The sequence below is a fragment of the Carassius auratus genome, chromosome 9, assembly GCF_003368295.1.
Source record: "Carassius auratus strain Wakin chromosome 9, ASM336829v1, whole genome shotgun sequence".
Taxonomy (NCBI): domain Eukaryota; kingdom Metazoa; phylum Chordata; class Actinopteri; order Cypriniformes; family Cyprinidae; genus Carassius; species Carassius auratus.
Window position 1 is genome coordinate 2,103,657 of NC_039251.1, and position 16,799 is coordinate 2,120,455.

A 16,799-nucleotide genomic window follows, 5' to 3' on the forward strand; every position below is an offset into this window, starting at 1 on the left:
TTGAAAATTCTGTTCCTCACGCAAAGCTTTTGGGGAGCTCAGACATTTTTTTAATATAGTTATATTAACTATTTTTATAATACTTGAATGGCGCTTTTAGTCAGTTTTTGCAGCTGGTCACCATTTACTCTCATTGTATGCCAAACAGCAAGATTCAGCTTTCTGCTAAACATCTTCTTGGTTTGGAGAAACATGACGGTGTGTAGATGACAGAACTGTTACCTTAAGTATTTGGCACATAACTAAATACATTTTGATGGAGGCAATCTGTAATCCTCTCCATTCACATGACAAACAAAACTAAATAACATACACTTTCATAAAAGAAACATCCCCCTTTCATTGAGGCAAAAGCTTTTTTTTTTCCTCTCCTGTTTAGTGCGGTCTAATTTTCCTTGAAACAAAATGAATGTGTAGCTATAGTTGTAGTCTGCTTGCCATCAAATCCCCAGAAGAACCGACCACCCAACCCCCCCGCAATTTGCAGGCCGTGCGCAGAACACACCCTTTTGGAACGCAGGCTCTGATTCATATGTATGGTCATTTCCTCTCCCAGTGGAAAGTAAAGTAGTATGGGGACATTGACAGGTCTGCTTTATTTAACACTGTCTGACAACCCCTCTGTGTTCAAGAGCGCTCCATTTAGGGACTCAAACGCAACAAAAGAGTTCTCTGGGATGCTGGGTTATGATTGGTCAGTCACAGAATCAGCCAATCAGAATCAGTTTGACGTCATGGTCCAGATCACATTTTTTGGGTTTATTTTACAATAATTACTTTTTCTTTCAGGACCTTTGTGTAGCTCAGAGATTATGGGGATAGCAATGCCAAGGTCATGGGTTCGATTTCTAGGGAATAAATGAAGTGAAAAACTTTACATATTTAATCCAATATAAGTTGCTTTGGCTAAAAGCATCTGCCAAATGCGTAAATGTAAAAGAAGAACTTCCGATTCTGATCTTGCTCTCGTCCAGGTGTTCAACCACTGTACACTAACATGTAGGTAATGGGTTCGATTCCCAAGGAATTCGTGAATTGAAAAGAAATTACAGCTCGAATGCAGAGTAAGTTGCTTTGGTTAAAAGCATCTGCCAAATGCATAAATGTAAAAGTGGGAGTTCAGATTCTGTTCTTGCTCTCATCCAGGGGTTCAACCACTGTACACTAACTTGAAGGTCATTGGTTCAATTCCCAAGGAGTTTTAAAAATGGTATAGCTTGAATGTAATGGATGTCGCATTGGTTAAAAGCATCTGTCAGATGCATGCATATACTAGTAGGACATCAGATTCTGATCTTACTCTCGTCCAGGTGTTCAACCACTATACATTAACATGTAGTTGAAGGAACGGCACACAAACATTTCTTCAGACATATCTCTGATTGGGAAGATCAGACTGTGTGCTCCACTTTCATGAAATCTTAGAGTTACAGCTGCCGTCTGGCTGGTGTTTTTTGGACTGGCATGCGGGCGGCGTAGATACCTGCCAAGACGTGACACATTTATATCTTCACCATGGGGACCTGTGGGCTATGTGTGAACTTCTGCCCCGCTATCTTGTTTTACACATCAGTTTCTTCAAACACTGTCTGAAAAAATGGAGGGGAAGTATTAAGCAGTCTCATCATAACACTTCAGGCTTGTGTATCTTCAGAGGTGTCCATCCCACGCAGACATTACAACGACCATGTTCTACAGTGTTCTCGGTCTCGACTTGTTCAGTACCTCAGGCGTAAAGGAGTAGTATGTCTACATTTTGGAGTCATGAAAAAAACATGACCAGTTTCACAGTTCACACTGAAGCCTGAAACCAGTCCTTTGACCCAGTTGATACTGGACCTGACCTAAGCCTAAAATTGTTTGCCAGCAACTTCTGTCAAAAATGTAGAACTTAGTGAGATGCTAATTTTCTTATTTTAATGTGTATATAAATCTGCATCTCAGACAGTTTTTACATTTTTATTTTATTTAAGAGAGAAAAAAAATATAGGGTGAAATTTGATCTGATTAAACACAAATTGACTGAACTGTGAAAAGTGGTCATTATATACCAGAAGGGAGCCAGACGACATGGGACATGGGCTGAAAAATCAAAAAGGATTTCTGGCGTCATCCAAAAAGGAAAGTCAATCATGAACCATAAAATCAGGACTATGCACTTGGGAAGTGAATTGTCATTTTTGATTTCCTGATGACTTTAATAATAAGTTCGGAGCTTGTTTTAATTGAAGTAATAAAGCTCTTTCTTTGACATAGTGAAGAAGATTGTGATGGCATTAAGTATTTTACATGGACTCAAGGATTTACACAGAGGGTCCCTAATTACACTACACTTAAGCACTTAAACTATGTGGCAGCTTGTCTTCGTGTAAGAAACTAATTGAGGTCTTCTTTCTCTTTGTCTTTTGCCAGACCGCATGGATTAACTGGCAGTCCAGTTATCTCTGATATCTCTCTTATCCGACTATCACCTCACGCTGCAACTACCGGAGAATCACCCTTCAACCCACCTCACCCGTATGTCAACCCACACATGGAGCACTACCTGCGATCAGTCCACAGCAGCCCAACACTTTCCATGATCTCCGCAGCACGTGGACTGAGTCCTGCTGATGGTGAGTCTCATATTGTTCCCCATGTACCGGGGTCCTCGTCATTGACAAATCACTAGCGTTCAATAAGATTTGTTTTGTTTTAGTTTTTTGAAGATGAGACGACTACTCTCTTTCAGCAATGTCACATTAAATTAGTTCTTGACAGTTCCTGGAAACCATTCGGTTTCATTTTATGGAGTGAGCATCCTATCTAGCATCTTATTTTATGCTTGAAAGAAAAAAAGAAGTTTACAGGTTTAGAATGGCATGAGGGTGAGGGAATTACAACATAAGGGACAGCCAAGGTATTTCTACAGTGGCTTCCTAAAAACATGCTTTTTTTGTGAAACAACCTCCATGCTTTTAGATGCCAGTAGAAATCCAAGAGCATGTTTGAATCACCCATTATACCGGCAGAAAGTGTGTTTTATGTTTGTGGAAGTATGTCTGGGAGAAGGAATCAAAACATTGGTCAGCGAAGAAAGAAAGCTAATGGTTCCACTCCTCCACAAACTGAAACACAACAGACACTCTACTATTGTTTCTCTCCTTTAATGTGTCAAGTATTTGGATATTAAGCATGCTAAAAACATTACTGTAGACCCATTCTTATTTATGTAGGCCTGAATATGTAAATAGAGGATAGTCAGAAAGAAAACAGTTTGCTGAACATTATCTACCTAGCCAAAAGCCTGGTCATTTAAGCCTTGTTACTATAACAGGTTGAGACGAAAGATAAGTCACCAAGTACAAAGTCTTGGCAGTAATGGCTCTGCTTTCACACTTAAATAAGCAATGTGGAATAGATTGTGTTGGTGATTAAATGGCGGTAGAGATAATAAAAGGAGTTGAACTTGAGTTAGTCTAATAATAACTAAAAAGCCTCTTTTCCACCATTTCATGCACACCTTGGTTCCAGCAGTTGACAAACATCTTCAAAGGTCTTGCATAAAAGGAATACAAGTGATTAATTCAATAATTTGCACAAAATTCCTCACTAATTTTTTTTTCTCCTACATTATACAGTCAACTAATTTCCTGACAGAGCTTCAGTTGTGCAGAAGTCAGTCATGTTCTAATGTTTAACAGAAGGTCCATAAAGAAAACTGATGGAGATCTGTGGAGATGTCCCCTGCCCCAGAGCAGTGTTCTGACTCCTGATCTGCTTTCATCGGTCCACTGCCTTAGGGCTTTGCTGCACCCCTCCTCACTTCGATTCTGAGCTCCTCTAGGGACGCAGTTATATGATCCGGCGAGCGTGGAGAAAATAAACAGCCTTGTTCTGCCATGAATCCAGCACAAACACAAGCCTGTTCTTTTTTAACCTCACTAGGGCCTAATTGTTCCTGATAGAGCTGTTATGGTATGAATTGCCAAGCAGCAAGAATGAGGTGGAACCCCCCCTCAATCCTGAGTGTCCCATAACTTAAGCAGCAAGGACGTGAACTGCTGTTATTTCTTCATCGTAGGCGAGTGTTACGGAAATGACATAGGAGGCACTAATGGTTATCTGACCTAGGCAGAAAGAAAAATAAATACATCCATTGCATGTATTGCTTTTGACACCTTTAGTCTGGGATTTACTACATGCTGGTGTTAACAAATTTACCCAAGTTTAGGCAAGAAGAGAGCACCACTTTTTACTTGTAAACATACTTCAAGATGTCTGCTGTACACCTTATATCTATATAATATATTTATTTTTTAAACAGACTTTTATTTTTTTTGTTCAGCAAGGTCAAAAAATGTATCACATTTTTTAATTGGTATTAAGATTTCTATTTTAAATAAATGCTCTTCTTTAAACTTTTTATTCATCGATGAATCCTTTAAAAAAATTATCATAGTTTTCACAAAAATATATAGCAAAGCAGCATATTTTTTTTGCACTAGATAAGCATTTTAGAATAATTTCTGAAGGCTCACAGCTGCTGCAAATTCAACTTTGCCAGCACAGGAATAAACTACATTTTCATTGTATATTAAAAAAGAATAGAGTTATTTTAAATTGTAACAACATTTCATAATATTTTTATTTTCTATCTTTTACTGTATTTGTTCAGACTTTGCTTATTACATTATGTAAATGATTTTAAAAATAAATGAAAAGTAAGTCATATTAATGTTAATTTTTTAGTATTAATGTTTAGTTCTTTCATTGTCTTTCATTACACAGCATTTATGATAATTTTTCCTATTTGAAGGTAACACTTACTGTTAATATTAGTTCAGCAGCACACACAACTTGGCTCACAAGATACTTCATTTAATAATTCATGACTAATCATTAGCCAGACATTTTAATAGTTTTATTCATATGAATTTTTTAGGTATTAACCATTTTTGATGCTACACGCTCTGCTCCCCATATGTGTGTATGAATCCTAAAATACTAAACTCTTCTCTTCTCTGTCTGAGCAGTGACCCATGAACACCTGAAGGAGCGGAGCTTGTTCGGGCTGCCCCCTCCCCCGCCAGGGGCCAACCCTTCAGATTACTATCACTTCATCGCCAGTCACCGCAGCCCTTATGGAGACCTGCTTATGCCAACGGCGGCCGCAGCTGCTCATCTCCCTGACTACATGAGCCCAGTGGACAGTGAGTACAGCACTAACCAATCCATAATGTCACCTTCAAGAGCCCCTTTCACACTGCGATTCCGGCAAATACATGGGTAAAGTGTTCCGGCAACTGTTCCCGGGTCGCTAGATTTTGCACTTTCACACTGCCAGTGATTACCCGGGATATGTGCGTGCTTTCACACGCAACCTGTAAAGGTCCTGTAATGACATGTGACATCAGGGCGTGACGTGTAATGTACTAGTCGAAAACATTAGGCACGTTATACTTTCACTGAACTGGCGAACGAACTTGGCATCAGTGCAGAAAGTGAGGAACAAACTGATCTCTGTTTCATTACAGTTTGCACATATTTTTTTTGTTGCGAACGTTGATCTTCCTTCAAAACAGCCGGTAAAAGAGTCGCGCGATAACGCGTGTCATCACTTCGACACCGCATTAGATTTGGCTTTTGTTCACACAGCGCTCCCCCCCGGGATTGAACCCGGTAATGTTACTAGGTCCCTGACCCGGGTTCAATGCCGGAATCAATCCCAGGACATTTGCTTTCACACAGAAGGTGACCCGGCAATGTTCCGGCAATTTGCTGGGTCCGACGTGCAGTGTGAAAGGGGCTAAGGTAAAAATGTGTGAGAGTTCTGTTATATAGCAACCCATGAGAAAGCAAGATGTACTTGAATGCACCAACATATAAAAATTTAATAATGGCGCTTTTCCACTGCGTGGCATGGAACGGTTCACTTTTGGGGGGAGGGGGGGGGGGGGGTTTCACTGGGTACAGTATCTGGTACCAGGTACTTTTTTTTTTGTACCAACTTGGTTGAGGTTCCAAGTGAACCTCACCATTACCAAAACGTGACATGTAAACTGCTGATCACTGATTGGCCGGAGAGAATCTTCACTACCTGCATCACTGAACTTGCGACATAAACCACTAAATTTAAATCAGCACAGCCAGCGAAGGATCAAACGCAACCGTTTTGAATTAGCGCACCTTTTTAACAATCCAAAAATGGCTGTTTCGTTGTCTGTTAAGCAAATACAGACATTCCTCTTGTTGATAGCACAGATGCGGATCCAGCGGGAGATTGATGTGGCGACAGAAAGTTTTTCACGAGTCACGGCAGTAGAGGCGGCACAACAATAATGGCATGTGAATAATCTCGCCCATTCTAAAGCAGCACTAAACTGCAGAGAAAACGCAAACTGATTTTTTTTTTTCTATACTCTGAATTATATTCTTTCTAATATAAAAAAAATGTAACACTATTATGCTATTTCAATTTGCCAACAAAAAATCTTGTAAAAGTTTAATTCTGTGAGTCAGTGGCTCCCATAGCGCTCAGTTTTTTAATTTGGACTCCTGCTTTTAAAGAGTGTAAACAATGTGGTTTTGTGGTGATTTCGAAATATTGCTCTGTTGGTTTGAGTGGGCCAACATGTCAACTTCTAGCTCATCCAGTGGTGTTCTGAGCAGGACTATCTGTTTTCAAGCAGAAGCAGAGGGGGAGTGTATGGATACTAAATATTTATTATCACTGAAACTTCAGATTAATCTTTAAAAAAAAAAGAGAATCTAACTTAAGCAAAAGCAACTTAAAAGGACCCAGAGTATACAAAGCCAGTACCTGTGTTATTTTTTTTTAAATAATTTATATACCCTTATAGTCTGTGTAAATAATTTCAATGATTTTCAATAGGCTTTCAATTTTCACATTAATTTTAGTTAGTTTTAGATATTTTTTGTGTGTAAACTTTTTTTATATTTGTTTATTCCAGATACAATGTTTTTTTTTTTTTAATGAGTTTAAATTTACTTTAAGTTAACGAAAATAACTGGGCAGTACAAGTAGGCTAGCTAACTAATTTGCTACGCTCTGTAAAAACATTTTTTTAAATTTTAAAAACCGTGTTACAAAATCAATAGATACAAGTTTTTCACATCAAAGAACAAGTCTTTAAATCTCCACCTGTGTATAAAACGTGACTCACATGGAAAGGGGCTGTAAACATGAGCCATCCCAACAATTTATGAGGCCTCTCTGTTATGGCTTCTAATTCAGATTGGGCTGCAAGTGTGATGCGTTGTTATAAGTAACACTCGACTTCCCTTAGACCTACCTTAAAAGGGAAATACAATGTTTAGAGGTAGACATATTTTTTGTACCGTGGCTGTATTGCATGTCGTTGCGTGATCTTTAGGGGTAAACCAGGGCAAGAAGGTTGCAGTTCTTGTAGAGCCAAGCAGGTTTTCGGCTCTCATCCAGAGTTTCAATGAGAAATACAGTGTTGTGAATGGGTAACACTGTGAGAGAGGATGAAGGGGAAGTCAGTGTAGGGTTTCTGCTCAGGAAACTTGCGATTGTAAATAAATAACAAGCTGGCACAAAGTCATGCTTTAATCCAGTCCAGTCACCCACAGTAACTCTTAGTGCCACAAATCTTTGCACCCTCTCAAATCGCATGTCCCAGTTACTTCCAATCACTAATCAAGCATAATTCTTTGCGTTTTTATGACTGTAATGAGTCGGTCATGAGAGTTCCTGCATCTCTGACCGCCAACGCTGGCCGCCACGGAACTGACTGCCCACAGTTTGTGTAGTGAGGCTTGTTAGCTCAACAGCGCAGGGCTTTTTCCTTCCCGGCTCGAGTCTTTGGCCTTCTCCTCTGCCTAGCTTGATGTGGTCTCACTCTGGGCACTCAGGTGTTCACAGCTCTCCACACTAACCCACAGACACAGGGCTTTCATTGATGGCCGGTGTCAGCTCATGGTGTGGTGGCATAAAGCAAGCCCTTCAGTAGAGCGAAGCCCTGATAAATATGCATTGCAGGGTTTAGCGTTTGTCTTGGAATGGTGTGGCGATAAAATTCGTATGCGTATTTAAAAATCAATTTATGTTCTAATAAATTCAGCAGACCCACCACAAGAGTCGGTGTTCAGCATGCACAAAGTGGCCCTCTTGTCTTTCCCTTCATGATTCCCATTTGCCCATTAGCTGGCTTGGAGAGAGAATGTACAGGTTTTCCTGTAAATGGTGATCGTTGTTGTAAAAAAAAATGAGAAATGTGCACATGGAAAATCTGTCCTGCTTGTCATTAGCGCCAACATGTGCAGTACTGTAAATTTATTTGGACGTTAGGCAGTTTTACACACACACACTACTGGGTCAAACCGTGACGTTAACTGGAGTCATGCGACATTGAATAGGTTTTTGCAGACTTCAATGTACGACAAAATAAGCATTTACAACTATTTCATATAGTTGTAAAGATCACGATAACTACAAACTCCACTTTGCAAAAGCCACCTATAAGACCTCATTATATATATATATATATATATACAAAAAAAAAATTTTCTTCACTCATGCAGTAGCTTACATGCACAGACTCTGTTGTGCTGATAGCAGTTATTAAAACAAATCTCTTGTCATTAAATATGCTTAGCATGTAACCCCACATCAGTCATTTATGACTATAAAGGTAAGAGTAAACTCTTAAGATGTAAAAATGTTGGATCATCACCCCATCTTGAATTTAAACCCTAAAAGCTTAGAATACATGTAGCTCACTCCTGCGGATCACTGCTCCTCCTGGCAGCAATGTGAACAAGCGCATTTGCCCGAACAGGCCCCAAAATAACAAATAGCAGCAAACAATGAAAGGAGTTGGCGTCGGCTATGAGTGCACGTCTTGCTGAAACGCTCCATTGCTGTGCCAAGTGCATGTGCATGCCAATGCCTTGCACTTAAAATGTTAATTATCGTCTCCGCCTGACAGGACGACACGCCGATTGAAAGCGCAGTCGCCACTAAAAACAACACAGCCGCATTTCCCCATCACACCCACACGGGTTTTTACTCAATGGGCACGTTCCTTAGGCCCTCTTTGTGTACTTTAAGTAAATCTATTGCACATGCAATGTTATGAGAAGTCTCACTCGATGCTTCTCAATGAGTGAGATGGGAAATGCTGGCCTTATCCCCTCTGGATGGATGAACACGTGAATAAATAAATCACCACAGGCTCCGGCTCACAGCCAGACTCTGCCTGATACCCAAAACAGCAGGATAATAGATTGAACAGACCTCTGTTTCAGTTCAGCTCTGCTTCTCCTCTCTGTGTTGAAGTGAAGAGGTCTGCAGCCTCTAATTGAGTTGCTTACACAGGAATGCTTTAAGATTATGAATGGAAAGAGGAGGAAAACAAATGCTGAACTCATTTGTGTGGCATAGCCAGCGGGGAACTGTTTAAGGTCCCGTGATAATAGGTGCTGCCAAAGCAAACGTCTGCTGGCCGACTACAGGCAGGACTGTTTGGGAGCAGAGGTTTTTTTGGTGTAAAGGGAGGGAGTCTTGTCACCACTGCACCTCAGGCCAACATGCTCACACACACACACACAACAGACACTAACACGGGTGCTGCTGCTGTACACGCACACATTATATATATATACACACACACACACACAGTCATTTTAAACTGTAATCATATTTCACAATATTACTGGTTTACTATTACCTAGTAAACTTAAGAGTAGCTTCTTTCAAAAACATAAAAAAAAAAAAAACTTACCACCACCAAATGCAATATATTGCATAATTGATTATTTATTGCATAATATTTTTTTTTCAATACTTTTATGTAGGTATTTATTTATTATGAATAGTTACACTTTATTATTTGCGCGATATACTTTTTTATTGATCCCCAAACATAAATTAAAGAAGAGCAGAAACATAAGAATAACACCTTCCAAATAAATTTTTCCGGCATCCCAATAAAAACATCAGAGCAGTTGCCTAATATAATTGCCCCTTTTGTAAGCGCCTGTAATTATGAAGCCATATATCAGGCCAGATCCTCAATTAGAAGCACCCCCTCCTACCCACCATTCCCCATCCCACAGGGTCGACAGGACTGCCTGAGCCAGCCTCTGCCACCACCACCTCACAGCACTGCACATCTGGTTTAGCGCTCTCCCAGGAACCTGTGCACCCCTAAATTAGAGAAACTGCCTATAAAAACAGACGATTGCAGAGTGTGTGGGACTCGGCAGCTGAGGGCAGGCCAGACACTGCTACCCCCTGCTGTTCTTTTCAGTCTGTGGGCAGCAGCCTGCTAAGACCTGTCACACGTCATCCCATCAACGTGGCAGTCACTCAGCAAACTCTGCACGAAGTTTCTAGACAAAATCAATTATGTTTTTTAGATAAATAGGTTTAGGCTTTTAGGTATAACTCTATTGAGAGGCATTCTGTGTGTGTGTGTGTGTGTGCGCGCGCATGTGCATGTTTTTAATACTAAATGACAACCAAAAATGAAAAGCATATTTCAAGTTACTTGACTTCTGTCATCCTGTGCTTTGCTGTCTGACCCTCAGGCGTGCAAACTATTGCTGCTCCTCTCAAAACACTAAATTGAAACATTTTTTTATTATGTGGCTGAAACAAAAAACTTAATTGTGAGATATGAACTCACAATTGAAAGATTTAAACCCCGGAATTTCAAAGAGTTTTGTATATCTTACAGTTTTGACTTTTATCCTAAGATTTGCTCGTTAATATTTCCCAATTCTGAGTCGATATCTAACAGTTATAAGAATTATTATGAATTATTAAAGAAATTTTCATATTGCATAGTAAACCTACTATATACTTAAACAGTAGTAGTTTGTAGTATATATATACACTATATACTTAAATAAGAGTAGTATGCTATTTTGAACATAGCCGGTCATTATTTTTTTTATTTAGCGGTGCAGGAATAGTGCGTTTCACCTTTAAATGAAGCATGGAATGTGCGTACAGGCATTTGAATCAAATGTCAAATTTTCACTTTTTTATATATATATTTAGCATAACAACCTATAATAGTTGCTGTTTGCAGAGTACATAAAAACGATTGCTTAACGAATGGCAGGGGGAGTAATTAACTGGTTGGAGGTTGTAGATTTGTGAGAGTTTGACAGGCGTCTGTTTGAAATGTCAGTGGAGGGTTTTTTGTGAGGTGCTTGTGTTTGTGTGTAGTTTAATGGACCCATTACATGTTTCCTGTTGTAGCACCTTTGCTGATGCCCCCCGGAAGGCAAAAAGCCTCCTTGCCCGACTGCTGTTCTCTGTCCTCTTACACCAGGCCTAATGCACAGCACCTGTTTACTACAGCACTGGGCACATGTACATGGAAACAAGGCCTTTGGATCGACACTTACTTGAAACTGAAATGCATAAGTTCAGGTCTGCAGTTTGTACACTTTTGGGAAGTTTAATACTACCCTTTAAAAAGTTAGTCGAGATTTCTACCTCAAATGTCATGATGTGCACTGAAAAAAAAAACGATTCATTGATTTTATTAAAAAATTTTATGGTAAGTGGTTGCAATCAATTTATTTAGCTATATTTAAATATACAAATTTAGTTGATTGACTTTCAGCAAAATTTGTTTATTTAAACGTACCTAAAATAAATTGATTGCAACCACTTACCATAAAAAAATAAATAAATAGTAATTTCAATTAATCATTTTTTTTCGGTGTGGTATTTTTGAGGTAATTTAGTAATTTTTTACCATAAAATTACTAGGTGTGATATGTAGATATGGTTGTGATCATTTGTAATTTAGTTTCAGTAAATTCAATAAAAAACACTCGCTTCTATTCCAAGTGGTTGTAAATAAACTCAAAAAACAGAAATATTAAATTTTTTTCTGTATTTTTGGTGAACAAAAAAAATTTATATTATTATTCTTATTATTGGTGTTTTGTGAAATCTGGAGTCCCTCAAGGATCAATTTTGGGCCCCTTGTCTTTAAAGATACAGGTTGTATGACCGCAACTAGAGGGCGCACTATCAAAACAATAACAATCGCGTGGTTTGGTGACGCTAAGAAGGGGTGTGGAATGATGGGATTTGTTGTCTTCTACCCAACCGCTGACAGCCATCAGTCAGATGATATGAAAACGATTACCACTTGTTCAACAAATATATAGACTCGTGTACATTCAAACACAATAACTGGGCATACATAGCAAACGCGAGTTCAACGTTTTGGTCGAGTAGTTTACATACAAAGTCAATGCAAAGATGGGATCAGACTATGGATCAGACGTGTCCTCGCGTGGGTCTAGAGACACGATGCCCCGCGTTTGGTGTGTATGCCCCATAATACTAATCTTGTTGATCCTTATGATAGCATATGTTTTCTGCAAAGATATGAATCAAAGCAACTCACCTGTCGAGTAAAACACAAGCGAGATCTCTTTCTAGTTCGCAGAGCTCTCTCCATCTAGAAAATGCAACACAGATATTGATCCTCGCTCTTTCTCTCCTCTTGTCCCAAACTCTTCTTGGGTCGTTTGGTTGGCCCGTACGCTAATGTTTACGGGAGCTGTCCTTGTCTACAGAACCAGCAGCAGACGGTAAACAGTAATTATGTTCCTTAAGTAACACAATCCACCATAAAACATGCAAGAAGAAGTAAATAAGGAACTGCTTGAAGCAAGCAAGTGGTTTGCTGGACGCTAGACACTACTTCTGCATTTGTCCACGACACTGTTGTCATGTGGTTTCTACGTCAGTAAAGGTGTTTAGAATGGGAATAGTAGTTGAAAGCATTAGAGATATTGTTAGTAATCAGCTGGACAAAATATATAACAACTCTTAAGATCTCTTGGTCTAAAATGTTATTTCTATGCAAATGACACTCAAATCTATATACACTTAAAACCTGATGATACTGTGCCTGTGGATTTTTTTTCTCAATGTATTTCTAAGATAAAGAAATGGATGTCGCAACATTTTGTGAAGAGACTGAGATTATGCTTATTGGTTCACCCCATTAGTTGCATAAAGCTGGAACTGTTTCTTTCATTGTTGATGATTCTATTATGGAATCTCTGACAAAATGTAATAATCTAGGGGTAATATTTGATTCAAATTTAACATATGAGCCTCATGTTCTGAATACTGTTAAAACATCTTTCATCTTAGAAATATCGGCAGATTAAATTCAATGTTGTCATTCCGTGCTGCTGAGAAGTTGATGAACACCTTTGTTTTCTCTTCAATGGACTATTACAATGCTCTGTTGGCTGGGGTATCAAAAGCTACCCTAAACAAATTACAGGTCGTGCAAAACTCTGTTGCCAGAATCCTAACTAAAACAAGAATAAGGGATCATGTCACTTTTGTCTTGAAGTATTTGTATTGGCTTCCTGTTAGGTTTAAGGTTGATTTTAATAATCTGATGGTCACTTACAAGGATCTGCATGGTTGACGCCACAATATCTGTCAGAGCTTTTAACTCCACATACCCCAAGGCGGAACCTTTGTTCTTCTGCTACTGGATTGTTAATTGTTCCATCTACCCACCTAAGATTGATGGGAGATTGGGCGTTTTCTTTCTATAGCTCCATAACTATGGAATTATCTTCCTACTGAAATGAGGCAGGCAAATTCTCTTAACATTTTTAAACCTCACCTTAAAGATTATGTCTTTAGGGTAGCTTTTATAAAAAAAAAAATGTATAGTATTTTTTATTAATATATATATATATATATATAATGTGGTTTAAAAGTGTTTTTTGCTCATTTTCATACATTTTTATCTGTTATGTAAAGCGCTTTGAGAAGTAACATTTAAAGGCGCTATAGAAAAATAACGATTAATATTACTTTTATTATTATTATTATTCTTGGGGTCTTTAATAAACTTTATATATATAACTACCAGAGAAGAGCCATTGCTAAAGCATCTTACTCAAATCAAGTAAAATATAGACTTTTCAGCATCCCACACTTTATTTGCTTGCTTATTTGCCTTATTTTACTTTCAGATCAATGTTGTTAAACCGTATCTGTTTGGCATTCTGCTGAACAAACTATTGGCTGAGATTGGTATGATAAACTGATTAATTATTCATAGTGATTTGTATGCGGGCCAGCACAGTAGTGATGCTAGAGATAAAGAGAATTGAATGTCCCGCACAGAGCACTTTAAGGTGAGAGTGAAACGGTGTCTTTTTTTTTTTTTTTTTTTTTTGCTGCAGTGTCCCGTTTCCCCAGTCCCAGACTGACGCCGAGGGTGAGCAGGAAGCGAGCGTTGTCCATCTCTCCAGTCTCAGATGCCAGCATCGACCTGCAGACCATGATCCGCACCTCGCCCAACTCTCTGGTGGCCTACATCAATAACTCCCGCTCCAGCTCGGCTGCCAGCAGCTCTTACGGCCACCTCTCCGTCGGGGCCATCAGGTACAGGAATGCCCATCTGTGTTGATTTTTCGTGTAAATGTTTTTGCAGGTTGCCCATTGCTTGAACTAACACAAAAAAATTTTTTTTTCTTCTTCTTCTTCACGTCTCAGTCCCTCCTTTACGTTCCCACATCCTATCACACCGGTTGCATACCACCAGCTGCTGTCCCAACAGAGAGGTCTAAACGCGTTTGGACACACTCCCCCTCTCCTACAGCCTTCTCCGTCCCTCAACACCAGGCAGACACTGGCGGCAGCAGCTGCTCTGACCAACAACAACAGCGCCGACACAAACACACAGTCCAGCCAGGTGATTTTAAGGGACATTTATGGTTTCTGTACATACTTTTCTATACATATACATCTACACTCAAGGTTCCTAAGGTATTGAGAAACCAGGAGGTTGTATAATATAGTTTAAGTTTGTTTGTTTTAAGGAAATGATTATTTTTTATTTAGCAGGGATGCATTAAATTGATTAAAAGAAGCAGTAATCGTAAAAAAGACATTGAACATGCATATTGTTCCACAACAATATTAAGCAGCACAACTGTTTTTGACACTGATAATAGTAATTGTTATTATTATTATAAATAATAATCATAATCATAATGATTCATGTGTTTCTTGAGCACCAAATTAGCATAATTAGAATGATTTGTGAAGGATCATGTGACCTTTAAAACTGGAGTAAAATTCAATTCTGCCATCACTGGAATAAATTACATTTTAAAGTAAATTAACATAGAAAACTGTTTTTTCAATTTTTTATTATTTCACAGTATTACGGTTTTGACTGTATTTTTGATAATATAAATGCAACCTTGGTAACCATAAGAAACACCTTTCAAAAACATGTAAAAAACATTTTTGCTGATGCAGATAGACTTATCATTTGCATGTTATGGCAAATAACCAATACTTGGCAAAATTATGATTTCATAATAGTTTTTCAAAATAAATTAAAAATGAAATACTGTATTCATGTTAACATTTTCTAAAGATTGAATTGCTATTGTTTTTTTAAAGAATAAATGTTAAACTGTGGCAAATATGATTAGCATGGCTGTAGTTGTTCAACAACACTAACCAAAATGAACAAACCTAAAAACCCATGCTAATCTGAACTGACCCTTTCATTCATCCCCATTTTTCCCCAAGTCTGCGTAATGCTCATCGACCGAGAGCTGCTGTCGCTCCCATGTAAACAGAGTGACCATCCAGAATATAAACTTCCTCTGACCTGCTCTCAGTCAGTCCAGACACTCACCAAATCAGTTTTCATTCCAGCTTTATTGCTGATCTCCAAAACACATACACGCACTATAGTTATGAGGAACACATTTCCCACACTTTTGAGCAAACCATGTCAGGGTTATTGAGTTATAGAAAACATGGGCCTCTGCCATACTGTAGTGGTTGGAAGGAAAGGCACCACTTCAATGCAGAGCCTGCGTGTTCAGAGAGACTGTCTGTTGAATTATGAATCCATCTGAGGATCAAAGACTGTAGCTGCTCTCTGGGCGTAATCATTTCTTCCTTTTCATATTTCCATCTGACAGATGCTCATAGTACAGTCTAAACTGTTTAGTCTGTGCGGCGAGTTGCTTTGTGAAATATGGCATCTGGAGCATGGTGCCTTTGTAGGCGTGAAATCACCACTCATGCCAGCAGCCAAACCATCGACATGGTGGCTCCAATGACTCTTCCCTTGCTCTCTTGTAGAATGCTGGTGGAGACCCGGCTGTCAGCAGCACCGTCAACCCTATGATCTTCAAGAGGTCAAAGGTGAAGACTGAAGCAGATGAACCCCACCCCATCTCACCTGGTTCTCAGGTTTGTGGATTATTACTGTCACTTTATTACATCAAAATGGACTCTAAAAAAACATTAAAATGCTGTAGAAATGGTCTGTACGATTTTTACTCTATTCCTCATGTCATTTGAAGCCATATTATAGCTATTTGTGAGAACACATCTAAATTTTAAGTAGTTGTTCCCTGGAAATCTCCTTGAACAATATTTTCTTTCAATAAAGCATTGAGATGACATTGCATTACTGACCAGTGTTGTTATTGTTTTAATATATAATTATTTTGTTGATTGACATAAAACAAAACAAAAATTTAATCCGATTTAAAAATTAGTAACTAAAATATTTTTAAAATAATTTATATTTAATTGCCAAACAACCAAGATAAATTAGTAATAAAATGACTTAAATAGAATTTAAAATAAATTAATGCTGGATAGGGAAATTATTATTTTTTATTTAGCAGGGATGCATTAAATTGATTAAAAGAAGCAGTAATCGTAAAAAAGACATTGAACATGCATATTGTTCCACAACAATATTAAGCAGCACAACTGTTTTTGA

General features: G+C 38.5%; 1 protein-coding gene across 2 annotated transcripts in view; it reads left to right on the forward strand.

Moving 5' to 3' along the window:
- The window catches only part of LOC113108178 (zinc finger protein GLI2-like), a 72,380-nt gene that overhangs the window by 44,061 nt on the left and 11,520 nt on the right, over positions 1-16,799 (forward strand). For both annotated transcript variants that reach the window (XM_026271037.1, XM_026271036.1), the window contains 5 exons: positions 2,413-2,615; positions 5,016-5,192; positions 14,221-14,422; positions 14,534-14,732; positions 16,148-16,258. In XM_026271037.1, coding sequence (XP_026126822.1) covers positions 2,413-2,615; positions 5,016-5,192; positions 14,221-14,422; positions 14,534-14,732; positions 16,148-16,258 — 892 coding nt within the window. The remainder of the gene's footprint in view (positions 1-2,412; positions 2,616-5,015; positions 5,193-14,220; positions 14,423-14,533; positions 14,733-16,147; positions 16,259-16,799) is intronic.